Source organism: Lathamus discolor, chromosome 10 (assembly GCF_037157495.1).
Source record: "Lathamus discolor isolate bLatDis1 chromosome 10, bLatDis1.hap1, whole genome shotgun sequence".
Taxonomy (NCBI): domain Eukaryota; kingdom Metazoa; phylum Chordata; class Aves; order Psittaciformes; family Psittacidae; genus Lathamus; species Lathamus discolor.
This window is the reverse complement of record NC_088893.1, coordinates 5,883,042-5,897,749: the sequence shown is the minus strand read 5'-3', so window position 1 is coordinate 5,897,749 and position 14,708 is coordinate 5,883,042. Positions and strand designations below refer to the sequence as shown.

At 45.4% G+C, this 14,708-nt stretch overlaps 3 protein-coding genes across 4 annotated transcripts in view; 2 read left to right on the top strand and 1 right to left on the bottom strand.

The window, feature by feature from the left end:
- HSPA9 (heat shock protein family A (Hsp70) member 9) overlaps nucleotides 1-14,708 on the top strand; it is a 330,220-nt gene that overhangs the window by 108,333 nt on the left and 207,179 nt on the right. The window lies entirely within an intron of this gene.
- CTNNA1 (catenin alpha 1) overlaps nucleotides 1-14,708 on the bottom strand; it is a 122,459-nt gene that overhangs the window by 56,881 nt on the left and 50,870 nt on the right. The gene's annotated exons all lie outside the window — the stretch shown is intronic.
- Nucleotides 5,219-10,893, top strand: LRRTM2 (leucine rich repeat transmembrane neuronal 2). The gene has a single exon (XM_065690220.1). The coding sequence runs from the start codon at nucleotides 5,219-5,221 to the stop codon at nucleotides 6,710-6,712; it is 1,494 nt and encodes a 497-aa protein (XP_065546292.1). The 3' UTR covers nucleotides 6,713-10,893.

Here is a 14,708-nt window from a genome sequence, read left to right as displayed (position 1 = left end):
AATAGGTGACAAGGAGTGTTTGGCACCTGCTCCTCTGGGCAGGCACTGCAGAAGCAGTTGCCCAGCCGTGCTTTGTGGGGCAGCAGGAGATTCAGTGCTCAGACTAAGTCTGTCATTTTTTGCCTTGCCACCTGGCCTAACTGCATGCCTATAAAGGATAACCATCAATACCTCTCGTTTTTCATGATATTAGGGCAGCAAATGAATTCCAGATATTATAGTGCTGATTCAAGACCAGGAAGGGTAAGCAGCCAAGTATGACATGTGAATTTCCGTGCTGTTTTCATATCCGAGATCTGCTGGCTGAGGAAGCAGAACTATGCACTGGTTTGTAGGAGGAAGGAGTCTCCTGCAGCAAAGCCATAGCTCAGCTGAGCATGGGGACTACCATGGTATCACCTAGAATCAGAAAAAAGCAGCCTGGCCTGCTGGCCATGCTGCTTCCATCCCAGCATCCCTTCCCAGTGCCAGGCTGCAGCCAAGGTGGCCCCACAGCACCCATGGAGAGGGGAAGGCTGGCTCCTGCACTCACCCTGCTACAAAGAGGGATTAAAATGTGCAACCAGAGCCAGGGACAGAGCTGCCAGACAGGGAGGTGACAGTCACCACGCTATGCAGCAGCACACGTGTGTTCTTACTCCCATGAAGACAGCAACACCCAGCCCGTAGTGCCCTGTCCCATCCCGTCCCATCCTTCACCCAAAGGGCCTCTGCAGTTGCCCTGAAGAGCTGGACATGCCTGTGGATGATGGATCACCTTTTCTCTCCTATGTCCTCTTCTCGGGGCTCACTGTTAACCCAGCTCCATGGTAGCACGTCCAAGTGACAGTACAAGCACAGCAGTGCTACAGCCACATGTCTGTGCTTGTCACCTTCACCTCATGGCCTTACCAACAACACAAGGGCTGTTAGCAAAGAAGCAGCAAATACTCCTGTGACCCCCAACATGGTAACATCCAGCAGAAATTAAGGCAATCATTCTATCAGGCAGAAGGGTGAGCTGTCTGCCCGCATGGGGCAAACACGTGCTGCAGTCCCAGTGCCCAGCCTTGCCTGCAGCTCCAGGGCTGGCCACCCTCTGAGCCCACAGCACGCAGCCCCCGTCTACATCAAGGAAAATTAGCTTATTTGTTGTTCTTAATACACTAGGAAGGCTTCCACAAGATGTCAGCCTAACTAAATGACAGCGCTAGCCTCAGGGTACAATTCTGCTTTTCCAGTGTGTGGGTTTAGCAGGAAAACCAGTTCTGCTGCTGCTGGGGAAGCAGAGCAAGAGAGAAGCCCACCAAAGGGTTATCTGGTCCTAGCATGCTTATTCCTGAGGCAGACATGCCATGTTCCCTCTCCATGTTGCACATAAGGATTCAGAAGGCCAGGCTGGACAGGACTTGGAGCAAGCTGCTCTAGTGGAAGGTGTCCCTGCCCATGGCAGGGGTTGGAACTGGATGAGCTTTAAGGTCCCTTCCAACTCAAACCATTCCGGGATTCTATGATTCACTCTGTGATTCAGGCCAGTACTCAGAAGCACCAGTTCTGGCACAAGTCCCTGCATAGCACACACACGTGGTCTTCCTCCACTTGCAAGTGAGTTTTCAGTTTCAGGAGAAACACAACTGCATGACATTGGTGACAACTGGGGGTTATTCCCAGCCGGTAACATCCTGACACCCAGGCAGCTCCCGAGGAACAAATACTACTGCAGAGTTCCAGACTTCAGAGAATCAGACCACACTTTCAGTACTATCTGTTGTTTCACAACAAGCGCACATAAAAACATGTTTCGCTAAGAAAAGCACCCATAAAGTTCACATTAACAGTTTCCCAAACAGGAAACTCGCTGGCAAGGTGCTAAATAGCCCTTGTTTGGTTACAGGCCAAAGAATGGAGCGCTTTAGAAAGGCAGCAACTTACCCTGTTTGAACATTAACTCTTAACTCTGTGCCAAATTACACAATCTTGATGTGGGAGGATTCTACCAACAGATACCGATGCAAAAAAGCAAACCCTTCCCAAAAGATAACAAAATTCAGCCTCCTGGTAACCGTAAAAAGAGGGAGCACAGGAGAGCAGCAACACTGGACTTTCTGGCTATTGTCATTTTAAGTACACCCTTTGGCACCTTGTCTTTACATATCATTGTATTTAAGTGTTATAATTCAAATCAACACTTCGAATGAGGAGCTGCACTGGAGGAGCTGCCTCCAGAAGCACAACCACAGGTACTCTGGTGTGGTATCTCTACATGACAGCTGGCAGCTGACAGCCCAGGTGGGATTCCAGCTCCTCTACTTTTCATACCAGGAACAGCAACCATGAAGAAACTCTTTAAATTGGTTTGTTCTTTGCAATGTTCATGTAAATTCTTTGCACGGATTTGTTTCACTCTAGAGCAAATGTGGGAATATTAAATATGGCAGAGCAATTCAAGAACCTTATCTTGTATTTCCTATTTTGCTTGATCCTTAAAGACAGTTACTTTCCTGATGAGTTGGGGTGAGGTTTTGTGGTTTGCTTTGCTTTCTCGGTGGATCTGAAGTTTCCTTTCTCGTCTGTTTTTTTTAGAGTTCACCTTCTCTATCCCTTTACTTCAACTCTGCATTTACCTTCAGCCCCCTCCAGACAGGACAAAAGAAGTACCACAGGTTGTATTACATGGGAGAAACAGGCAGAAAACAGTAAGTCTTAATATAAATAACTACCTCTATGGAGCCAAAGCTTCTTAACAAAAGATAATAACTACTTAAATATCTTCCATTTCGTGAAATTTATCACCTTCCTCCATCAGCGCACGAAGCTTGTTATCATCAGCTCATCCCATATCCTGAGGTCATAGAATCCGGACTGGTCTGGTGAGAAAGGATGTTAAAGCTCAACCACTTGTAACCCCCTGCCACGGGCAGGGACACCTTCCACAGGAGCAGCTTGCTCCAAGCCCCTGTGTCCAACCTGGCCTTGAGCACTGCCAGGAATGTGGCAGCCACAGCTTCTCTGGGCACCCTGTGCCAGCGCCTCAGCACCCTCACAGGGAAGAGCTTCTGCCTAAGAGCTCATCTCAGTTTTCCCTCTGGCAGGTTCAAGCCATTCCCCTTGGCCTGTCCCTTCAGGCCCTTGTCCAAAGCCCCTCTCCAGGTTTCCTGCAGCCCCTTTAGGCCCTGGAGCTGCTCTAAGGTCTCCCCTTCAGGAGCCTTCTCTTGTCCAGGCTGCCCCAGCCCAGCTCTCTCAGCCTGGCTCCAGAGCAGAGCTGCTCCAGCCCTCGCAGCATTTTCGTGGCCTCCTCTGGCCTCGCTCCAACAGCTCCACGTCCCTCTTGTGCTGTTGCCCCAGAGCTGGATCAGGACCGCAGGGGGGTCTCCTCAGAGCAGAGGAGAGGACAATGAACTTCTAAAACAAGCAGCCACACCAGCACATTCACCTCCTCATGGTGCCTGCACGCTCTGGCTAGAGCCTGGCTCTGCTGCACCAGCACAGGCAGCTCTGCAGGTCACTGCCTCTGCAAATGCAGATTCCTGCAACTCAAACCCACCCAGCTAACTGTCAGAGACCTGCCCCACAGCAGGATGCTAACAGAGGTGATGTGCCCCATTCCACAGGGAGCACAGAATACCAGAATGGAAGCCGTGACCAGGAGGGAGCCCTCCAACCGCCCTGAGCCCCAACCGTGAACACCAACCTCACCCTTCCCTCTCCTGCACTCCAGTCCCCAGGAAAAAAGCAAGTACAAAAGCCACCGTTTGCAGGGGAAAAAATAGATTTTCTCGTTTCATAACTGCCTGCTGTCAAGCTGGATTCCAATTAAATTTTTCCTGCACCCGAACGCAAGCTTCGCTTTTTCCAGAACTTTCTCATCTCTTGAATTGCCCACCGCTGCCCCTCGCTCTGGGCTGTGTGCTGCACTTGGACACACCACACTCACCTAAACCCCTGTCCTCTCTCCCTTTACCACTTCTGCAGGGACCAGTCACACACAGTTGACAGGCAGAGCTTTAAGCTGCCAAATCCCTCTCACCTCTGTGAAAAGCTGGTGCTGACCAGCCTCCTCTATTCACACCGTGTTTATTTTGCATCTCAAAGTTCCTTTTATGCTGTGATATTTAAGAGAAACCGGCAGCAGTGAGCACCAAGGAGCTTCCAACCGCAGCTCTGCGCGGCTCCTAACGCCAACTGGCTCCAGCCAGCACGGATGTGGGGGGAGCTGGGTGCTGCAAGTCCTCCCTATTCCCTCAGTTGTGGGGACGAAGGACTCCTGCTGTTGGTTTTTCTCCCCCTCTCCTCTTACCGGTGGTCTTTAACACGATCACAGTATGCACCACAATGCTTTAAAACAGCAAAGCTTCTGGAAAACCCAAACAAAAGGAACGTCACCAGGTGACGTCAGCCTATATACAGCCCTGTGTGGTCGCAGCGCATAAGCAAATCCATTCTTGTGCCGCTTCCCTGAAAAGCCTTTCAGTAAATGCACTCATGCTACTACAGGAGCTTCTCTCAGCAATAAGCCACCCATCTGCCATCAACAAGTTAGGACTAAAGGAAGCCACAGCTGCGGAAAGAGAAAACGTGAGCTTCACTTAAACAGCTGAGCAGCCACAGAGGACAGAAACTTGTATTAAGCCTCGAATTAAAGATCGCAGACCTGTCAGAGGAGATCAAGCCAGTGATTTCAAAAGGAATATTCCAAGAGAGCCTCGTGGATTCAATTTTGCACTGATATCAAAGGACACTGAACCCGGTAAATTATTCAAAGGCTGTCTTACATTAGAGCCTTTTACAGACTCACCACGTTGAGTCTAAAACTACGACTGAATGCAACCTCCAATGTACTCAAAAGAATGGGTAAGTTCTGCGTTTCTCTATACCTTGGGTAGTGAATGACTGGCTGGGCTGGAGAGGAGCCGGTAGATGCTAAAGGCAATTTTTCTGCACTGAACCTTATGAAAAAAAAAAAAAAAGATATGTTTTCCGATTGTGACACTGTAATAGAGCTAAAGACTGCTCCTCAGTGTAATATCCAAGTGTTCTGTTTTTCATAGTAGTTGTTTCTTGCATTTAGAATTAGCTTGTCGGAAATGCATGGCAATGTTATCTGCAGTGAAATCTTCCACCGTGATGTTCCAAGTGTACTGATCAGGCTATCCTATCTTGTTGTTTTCCTAAATTATATTCTGCAGGCTTACATTTCAAGTGGCCATTAGGGGCTCGTATGCTGGCAGCACTATATGCAATGAGTATGGTTTTAAAAATGCTGCCTGCCTTGGGCATGGCTTGTCCACCAAAATGTCGCTGTGAGAAGCTGCTCTTTTACTGTGACTCTCAGGGGTATCACTCAGTGCCAAACACCACTGAAAAGGGCTCGCTAGGTTTGTCACTGAGGCACAATTATATTTCTGAACTTGAAAGGGATCAATTTGCAAGCTTCAGTCAACTTACTTGGCTTCACTTAGATCATAATCAAATTGCAACAGTCAGAGAAGATTCTTTTCAAGGACTGTATAAACTTAAGGAATTAGTCTTAAGTTCCAACAAAATCTTTCATTTGCCAAACACAACTTTTAGCCAGCTGCTTAACCTGCAGAATTTGGACCTCTCTTTTAATCAGTTATCCTCTCTGCACCCCGAGCTCTTCTACGGCCTTCGCAAGCTACAGACCTTGCACTTGCGATCCAACTCCCTGCGGACCATCCCGGTCCGCCTGTTCTGGGACTGTCGTAGCCTGGAGTTCCTGGATTTGAGCACAAACCGCTTGCGAAGTTTGGCTCGCAATGGATTTGCAGGATTAATCAAGCTGAGGGAGCTTCACCTCGAGCACAACCAGCTGACAAAGATTAATTTTGCTCACTTCCTCCGGCTGAGCAGCCTGCACACGCTCTTCTTGCAGTGGAACAAAATCAGCAACTTGACATGTGGGATGGAGTGGACCTGGGGCACCTTAGAAAAGCTCGATTTGACTGGAAACGAAATCAAAGCCATCGACCTTTCCGTCTTTGAAACTATGCCTAACCTGAAAACCCTCCTCATGGATAACAACAAGCTCACCACCCTGGATTCCAAGATCCTGACTTCCCTGACGTCCCTCACCACCGTGGGCCTCTCCGGCAATCTGTGGGAATGCAGCCCCAAGATCTGCGCTTTGGCCACCTGGCTGAGTGGCTTCCAAGGTCGGTGGGAGCACTCCATCCTCTGCCACAGCCCCGACCACACCCAGGGAGAGGATATTCTGGATGCAGTCTATGGTTTTCAGCTTTGCTGGAATTTATCAACTGTTGTTACAACCGTGGCTACGACGCACGCAGCTCCGACTACTGAGTACCCCAAAAGAATAAGCTCTTCTCATTTCCATATGGGAGACAAAGAGATTCCAACTACAGCAGGCATGGTCGTTACCACCGAAGAACATTTCCCAGAGCCAAACAATGCCATCTTCACTCAGAGGGTAATTACAGGAACAATGGCTTTATTGTTTTCTTTCTTTTTTATCATTTTTATAGTGTTCATCTCCAGGAAGTGCTGCCCTCCCACATTAAGAAGAATCAGGCAGTGCTCAATGATTCAAAACCACAGGCAGCTCCGCTCCCAAACACGGCTGCACATGGCAAATATGTCAGACCAAGGACCCTATAACGAATACGAACCCACCCACGAAGGACCCTTCATCATCATTAACGGCTACGGACAGTGCAAGTGTCAGCAGCTGCCGTACAAAGAATGTGAAGTATAATACCCATATGCCATCCCAAATGAAACCAGATAAGTAACCTATTTTAAAATTGTAGGGGACCTACATCAGAGTCTAATTTTTACAGATGTTGACATAAAGCCTAATTTTCCAAGCTCCTTAATGGAAACATTGTTTATGGAGTGGTGCAGTATTTTTAAGTTGGTTTGGTTTTTTTTAAACGATAAATCCATACTATTTTCAGTGTTAAAGACGCAATGGATTACATTAAACTTGCACTCCTAATGTTGAAAAGTCTCAAAAGATGCTCACCTCAAACTCTGTAAGATGTTTCATGTTTATGTAATTCTATGACTGTGTGTAAACATTTAGACCCGAGTCTCCATATTCGACTTTTGCTACTGAAAGCAGTGAGAGGGAAGGATGCTGGAGAGGGCACAGAGCTCTGCGGGGGGACATACGCTCCGTTTGTTCCACTGCAGCTGGAGGATCCCAACCGCTCCAGCTGGCTCCAGTCACTTTAAAGGCAGCCCTGGAGGAGGAATTTCCTCCTCTGATAACCTCACTCCAGTTAAAACTACAAACAAAAAGAAGGGTGGGGAAACAAGAAAGGAGCAGCAAAGGTCCAGGTGGGAAATTCAGTGCATTTGGGACCGGGAGATTTATTTTAAATGCAGTTTTCCTACCTGCACATTTGGTTTGGCTTAACTGGACCTTGCTAAAGCTCAGAGGAGCTACAGAAAGGAGCAGTTCACACGGTCACAAATGAGCAGGATGATCACAAATTAGGAGGATGGTCACAAATGAGCAGGAAGGACTCTCCAGGCACTTACAAAGTGGCAGCGTATCTTGTTTAGGAAGGCTCAGTACCACAGGATCGATTTGAAATATTAAGTGCATTCAATTCTTATCGGCTCTCTGGTTTGCCTCACTGCTGCTTTTCATGAATTCAAGCTAATTACATATGCCTATGAACAAACAGCATTTCATGTGTAAATACCCTTAATGCAAGTTTTTCTTAATTAAAAGTAAATATCAAGCGGGAGGGTGAGGAGAAGAGGGAAGGGAGGAAGAAGCCTCTCTTTGTCCCCCCGCTCCCTCCCCCAGCTGAGGCTTCCTCTCGCCTGAAAGCTATTTTCATGCACTAACTCCACTGGTTTCTCTGGAGACAGAATTAGCCCCTGTAATATAAGCTCTCACTTGTCCTCCCTCTTCCTAAATTCAAGGTAACTACTATTTTAAACCCCCCAATCCCTTACCTTCTGGTAAATTAGGATAATATAATTAGGATATAGAACAGTTCACTGAAAAAATGTTTCATTTCTTACTTGATGTGGGACAGAATTTAAATTAGTATATGTTTAAAGAAATCATACAGATATATATATACACACACGCACCTCATTCTTCAGGAGCAATTTGATTTCTTGAAGCAGAAGTACCATATTGCTATTTATACTCTATTCTGAAATTCTATGTAAATAGTTGCAGATCTATGCAGTGGTGCTGGTACTCGGGTGCCATAGGGGGAGTAAGGGGGGAGCTGCAAAGGATTCCAGCATTTTTAAGTCAACTGCTCCAATCTTGGAAACATTCGAACCAAAGCTAAAAGGACCAGAGGGATGGAAGGGTTTTATATATATATATACATGTATGTATAACTCAAAAAAACCAATGTGTTGTGTCCAATGCTGCAGTGTCGAACAATTCCCAGCACACACAGATGAAGAAATTCCTCACAGTGTTGCCATACCTTGACCAAATCAGTAATTGCAGTATGCTAATTGTGTTGTACTCAACTACTCTGCAAACTTTCTGAATGGAAAAGAAAGCACTGCATAAAAATCTGTTTGCTATTTCACTCTGCTTTTCTATATCTGTATTACCACTTAGTGAGGTAGTTAGGGTGCAATTATACAACAGTTTGATGTTTTATTGTGGAATGAAGTCGTCCGAGGCAATTCTAGCAAGATAAGTGACTTCTGTTCAGATTTTACATACAGCTTTTTTCAGTGACTGGGTTTGAAGATATTAATTTGCATCATTTTGCTTTCACATCCAGTGCCCTTATTATAAAGCAAATTTTGTTTACTTCCTGTGACTCTGTACTTTAATGGAAAAGATTCAGTGAAGCCTAATGGTTTTCCATAGAGATATTTGAACCCTTGTAACTATTTATACTCCAATGAGCTAATTTACACACTGTAGGAAATCAATTACTGCTTTAAACTGAATACAATAAATGCTGTGGGGCAGGGGGACAGAGAGCAAATATTCTGTATGATTAAATTCTACGTAAGCCAGAAGGCCAGAACCAAGCTGATAAATACAAAAACTTACTGGTGTCCAAGGGTATCAAGGAAGACTTGCCACATTCCTTACCACACCAGCTCTTCCCTTATGGCCAGGGTTTTGTTCTGCACTGGGCAGGCAAGCAGGCATCACTGTGCACCTCCCTTACCTCCAACATGACAGCCTGCATTGGGAAGCAGATACTTTTGGGAGTGATTCTAATGTACAGCTGTAGGGTACCCACAAAGACTGAGTTATAACTGAGCTCATTAATTACACTGGCAGCCAAATAATCTGGCTACACAATCATCAACCATCAGATGTCAATGCTGAACTCTGATGTCCTCAGCTGCTTTTGCAAGACGGAATATTCCACCTCTCTCCTTCACACCCCACAGAAACCCTGCTGGAAGGCAGTTCAGGAGGTAGCATGTCAGTCTTCCATATGGAAACGAGAAGTGGCTGCTTGACTGAAGTGCCAAGGTTCCTCCAACAAGGTGCTTTCCCAACGCTCTGTAGAGGCTCACTCCATCTTTATTAGCATACAATTATGCCCGAGAAAAGAGAGATGTTCCAGCAATGCTGGATTTAATCCTCTTTTCCATCCCAGTCCCTCATACCAACTTCCCAAGCATTATAGCAAAGACACCCAGGCACCCAGCTCCTCTCCCCACCAGCATTCCCAGACCCACTGGTCCCACAGTGCTGCCCTGCCTCACAGGCACCACAGCAGGGTCCAGCAGACACAGCCTCACACAGCACCGCATAGTTTTACCTCTGCACTACACAGGGATATGCAGCCAATCTCCCAAATGCTGTGGTTTATATCTGCCATTTCCAAAACCATTTGTTGCCAGGTTCCAGGCATAAGCAGAGCAATTCTGCAAACATTACATTTAGGGTAACGGGTATCATAAAACTCATAGAATGTCAAACACTAGCAGTGAAGTCAGCTTGAATTCCCTTAGGAGAGACAGGGAACGGCAGGCAGAGCTTTACACAAGGACACAACCAGAGGCTGCTCTCTCTTTATTATTTCTTTTCTTTTTTTTTTTTTTTTTTTTTTAAGTTACTGTCTTCCATTCTCAATTGCTTGTGACTCTTCCAGGAAAGGAGGGAACTGTAATAATGGTGTTACTCAACAGTCTTTGATTTATTTCATGGCACAAGAACCATGATGATTTGGTTTAAATTAATAGTGTTTCAGCTTGAGCACTGGCTGATGACGAGAAGTTGCTCATTTGCTCTCCCCAAATATCACCTCTGTGGCTCAGCCTCAATTTCTACAGGTATTCTACAGGTGCTCCACCCCCTTCAAGCACAGCCTCACCCAAGAGGTCAGGGCCTTTTAGAAATGAGAATTTCTCCTACTGCTCTTGAGATCCACCCAAAGGTCTCCTCCAGCCTCAGTCATCTCCAGCCAGCTTCTGCTCCTGCCCACCCCTGCATCAGGGAAATGAAGGCCAGCAGTACCAGATCAGTTTGAGTCATCACGCTGGAACAGGTCTGAATTAATGCTTCCAGCTCTCCTCTTGGTAGTTGCTTTGCATTAGATCATGTTTAAATGCACACAACTAAGGATTACTCGATGAAGAGTGAAATGGGTTAGCGGTCAGTCTCCAGCTGAAGTGTACCTCTGCACAGGGCTCCCATCAGATGGAGACATAATTAATATTACTGTTGCATCAATGTTTGGTTTTGCTTCCTTTCCCTCCAAGCAGAAGTTATCTCATTCTTAAGCAATAAGCAAACCCAAGCAGCTGAGCTTTATGTCCCACTTACCCCCCTTACAAGCCAGTGGCCTACTGCTAACATGTCAAATCAGAAATATCCAGCAGCTTTAAATGAGAAACCTGCACTACACCCTTTATTTAATGTGTCTAAGTTAATTCCTGTACTGCTTAAATGAAAATAAAGTGGATTTAATTTTGTGATCTGCGTAGCTATCAAAATCCATCTGTTCAGACCTATGAAATCTACCCAGAAGCTGAGTTTCATTTTTCCATGAAAATTAAAAATTCAATGAGAGATACAGCATTTTTTTTCTCCACCCGCCTCCCCCCCAAAAAAGAAACGGAACAAGAAGGGAAACAACAAAAATCAAAGGCAGCTGCACAGCAGCTCCTCCATCCCCATGCCTTTCTTCACTACAAGAAGTCCCATTTGCTAAAACAGGTGTCTGGCTTTGCTTCTTAAGCCACCATGCTAGCAGGATGCTTTAAGATCATTACAGAGTCAGCTGGAACCTCAGCATTTCATATTCTGTATAAAAACCCTTCAAGAGGTATCTAGGGAAAGGTAACAGGAAGCTTTGATAGATAAAATCAAGCTTCAAACTGCACAAAACTTGCACTAAGGGCAAACACGGTGCTGTTGAGCACCTCTGGTGTGAGCACTGTTGAGCTACAACTGCTCCCCTTCAACTACTCCTTTGTATAAAACCCCAAACAAAACCAACCCCATTTTTCTTTTTCCTGATGAAAACATTAGCAAGTGAACTATTCTACTAGCTTAGCAACCAGAGATTAAAGAGAGTCCTCGATGCATTGTATTTAAATTATGTTTAAAGAGGCAACTTCTGGTGGGAGGGGGTGTAAGCAATGGAGGAAAACCAAGTGCAGTGTACAGAAAAGTTTTGTTATTAAAATTGTGTATACTGTAAAACTGAATTTGCCTCTTTCTTCCTCCCTTGTCAAACAGATGTCAAAAGCTCATTCTTTCACGATATGTAAAGACCCGTCTACATCCAAAAGAGATGGGTCATGTTTGGGCCAGTCCATTTGCCACAACCATATCAAACACAGCACCTTCTAGTTTACTACAATAAATCATTCAATCAGACTGGTTTGGGTTGGTAAAGATCTTAAGGCTCATCCAGTTCTAACCAGCCTGCCACAGGCAGGGACACCTTCCACTAGACCAGGTTGCTCCAAGCCCCATCCAAGCTGGCTCTTGATGATGGTCTTGAAATGAGCTGGGCTGCATGGGTTCTTACCAAATAAGGTGTTTTTTTGACTAGCAAATATTGTTTACAATAAGCAAGATGAAAAAGTGAAAACCAAAGCCAAACTCCTACCCCTTAATACTGAATCCTTGGGAGTACCTGCATCGGGGCAGCAGCATCCTCTCCAGCACGCTGGTGTAAGCCCCAGCCTGACCTGGCAGTGGCTGGGTCTGCCAAGACCATGGGTGCTCCCTCAGTCTCCTGGCAGATCACCGTGACCACCTGCTGATCATGGTGCCAGCCAGGAGCGTGGTGTCTCCAGCAGGCCCACTTTGCAAAGAGTTTAGCAAGGACAAACAATCCATATCATTTAGAGATGTCAAACTAGCAAGACATCACTTCAGCTCTGAATCGCAGCCAGGCAGAAAGTGTCAGAAACACATTCCCTGTGCAAGTGTTCTTTATGTGGGTACCACAATGAACGCAACGTTCAAAATCACAGTGCTTCAAGAACATAAGAAAGATTTCCCATTTAGAGAAGTGACAAGCTCACGGACACAACCCAAAAGCCTTGATACACCAGCTATGCAAAAGAACAGGCTTCAGGATGTTCCAGGACAATTACATCCACTGAATTACCAGTTAAAATCATTTTAGTAACTGAGCCTCAGTTGCATTTACTTTTCTGCAAAAGGTTTGGCTGGAACAAGTTCTCAAGGGTTTTCAGTGTCCGTGGGCTACCTGCCACTCAAAACCTGCTAGTATTTCAAAGTAGCACACGAGAAATCTATTCTCTGAAACTCTCAAAGAGACTAATTTTAAGATTAAAACCATCTCTCAAACACAATGTTTTCATAAGCAAAGGTAAGATACACAAGAGAAAAAAATGGTATTCTGAATATACTATGCAAAACCTTGAAATGCAATTAGTAACAAGGAAATGTCATCATCACTTGCAGCTTACTTTGAAATGTAGGCTGTGTTAAGACAACTGTAAAAAAAGTCAAGACTCAAGAACCTGACCAGAGAAGACCACACAAATGAACTGGAACCTCCAGCACATCTGGCGAAGCACCGGCTCCCTCCTTGGGTGAGTGTACAGGCCAAGGGACAGAATTCAGCACAAGTGGTCACCCACCATAAACCCCAATGTTAATATTCACTGTCCTCTGTTCTTACGGAAAACAGTGATATGGAATAGCTCCCTTATCAACAATTTCATTACGATGAAAGTTCCAGGAAAACGATTGCACTGCAATGAGCTAAAGCTCTGTCACATTTGACATCAGGAACCACATGCTCTGGGGGTTATTCTGAAAGTTCTTCCCTGTGAGGGTGCTGAGGCGCTGGCACAGGGTACCCAGAGAAGCTGTGGCTGCCCCGTCCCTGGCAGTGCTCAAGGCCAGGTTGGACACAGGGGCGTGGAGCAAGCTGCTCTAGTTGGAAGGTGTCCCTGCCTGTGGCAGGGGTTGGAACTGGATGAGCTTTAAGGTCACTTCCAACACAAACCAGGCTGGGATTCTATGATTTTAAATGCTGTTCAAGTAACTTACCCCCTGGTTCCTCCCAGCAGGCTCCATTACTTTTATGTTGAATCCTGAAGAAAACCAGACATGAATAAAGTCCTGTTTGAATTTTCCACCAGTCCTTACCCCAAAGAGTGTTCGGTGCACCCACTGTTTGATATAGGTGCATTAGGCTTTATACCAGCTCAAAAAGCGCCCTTATTTCAGGAAATGTCTTGAAGTAATCAGAAAGGTTCATCCATTAAGAAGGCTGTTAAATAATGAATGGGTCGTAATTCCTTACAGTCAAAAGCAATTAATTTTCTGTATTATAATCAGGAGAATAAATCTGAGAAATCCATTCTAATGGCTCTGAATCCAAAGGTAGTGTTGCAGTTGAATTTTTAATCTTAAAATACAGGAGCAATGAGGACTTCTGCTGTTTAAACATACAATCTCCCACCAAACAGAACAGCTTTACTGCATATTTAATAGGTAGAACGGGTTTTGTGAGCCCGCATGAGATTAAAGGCAGCACTAGATACAGGAAATGCATTTCAAGTAGAAAGGTTGTTTCAAGATAGTTCTCAACTCTATAGCTACCAAAAATTCTTTAAATATCCTTTATGGAGTGTACAAACGACAGCAGAAAAGCTTATAGCAAAAAGTCATTTTACTTACAGGTTTGCAAAGAGCTAAAAACATTGAGGGGAGTGTTAATGCAGAATCCAGCTCAACCCTACAGCAAAGATCCTTACAAGGATGCATTTCCTCTCTTCCCTTTAACACCTAAATAATCCATCACATACCCAGAACCTCTGCCTCAAAAGCCATGTGCTGCTAGCTGGGACTATCAATGGCTGCTCTCAAATACATGGCTTCAACCCTGATATCACCTGAAGTAAGCACTTAGTAAAGCTAATGATGCCACAAGCTGTTAACAGTGAGAACATAGGGAGAGGACAGGAACATGGATCACAAGTGGGTTTCCATCTCAAAAGGCACCACGTAATAGTTAACAGCCTTTCCAAGCCTAACTATTCTATGATTCTATATATGCATTCTCCTGCACTGCAGATGCTTTCAGAGCTTTGTCAACAACCTCTACATTAAACAAGTCAGATTTAGCTACCCAAGCCAGCTGAGCCAACCCAGAGGGAACACCCTTATCCAACACAAGGAACATCCCTCAGAATGCTCCCATCGCAGGATGAGAGCCAAGAACTACAGAGTTGGAAAACCACCCACCAGGCCATTCTGCAAGCCCCCAGGTCTAACCACATACCTCTTGTTTAAA

Coding starts and splice junctions, on each gene's coding strand:
- LRRTM2 (XM_065690220.1), top strand. CDS start 5,219: ATGAGTATGGTTTTAAAAATGCTGCCTGCCTTGGGCATGGCTTGTCCA.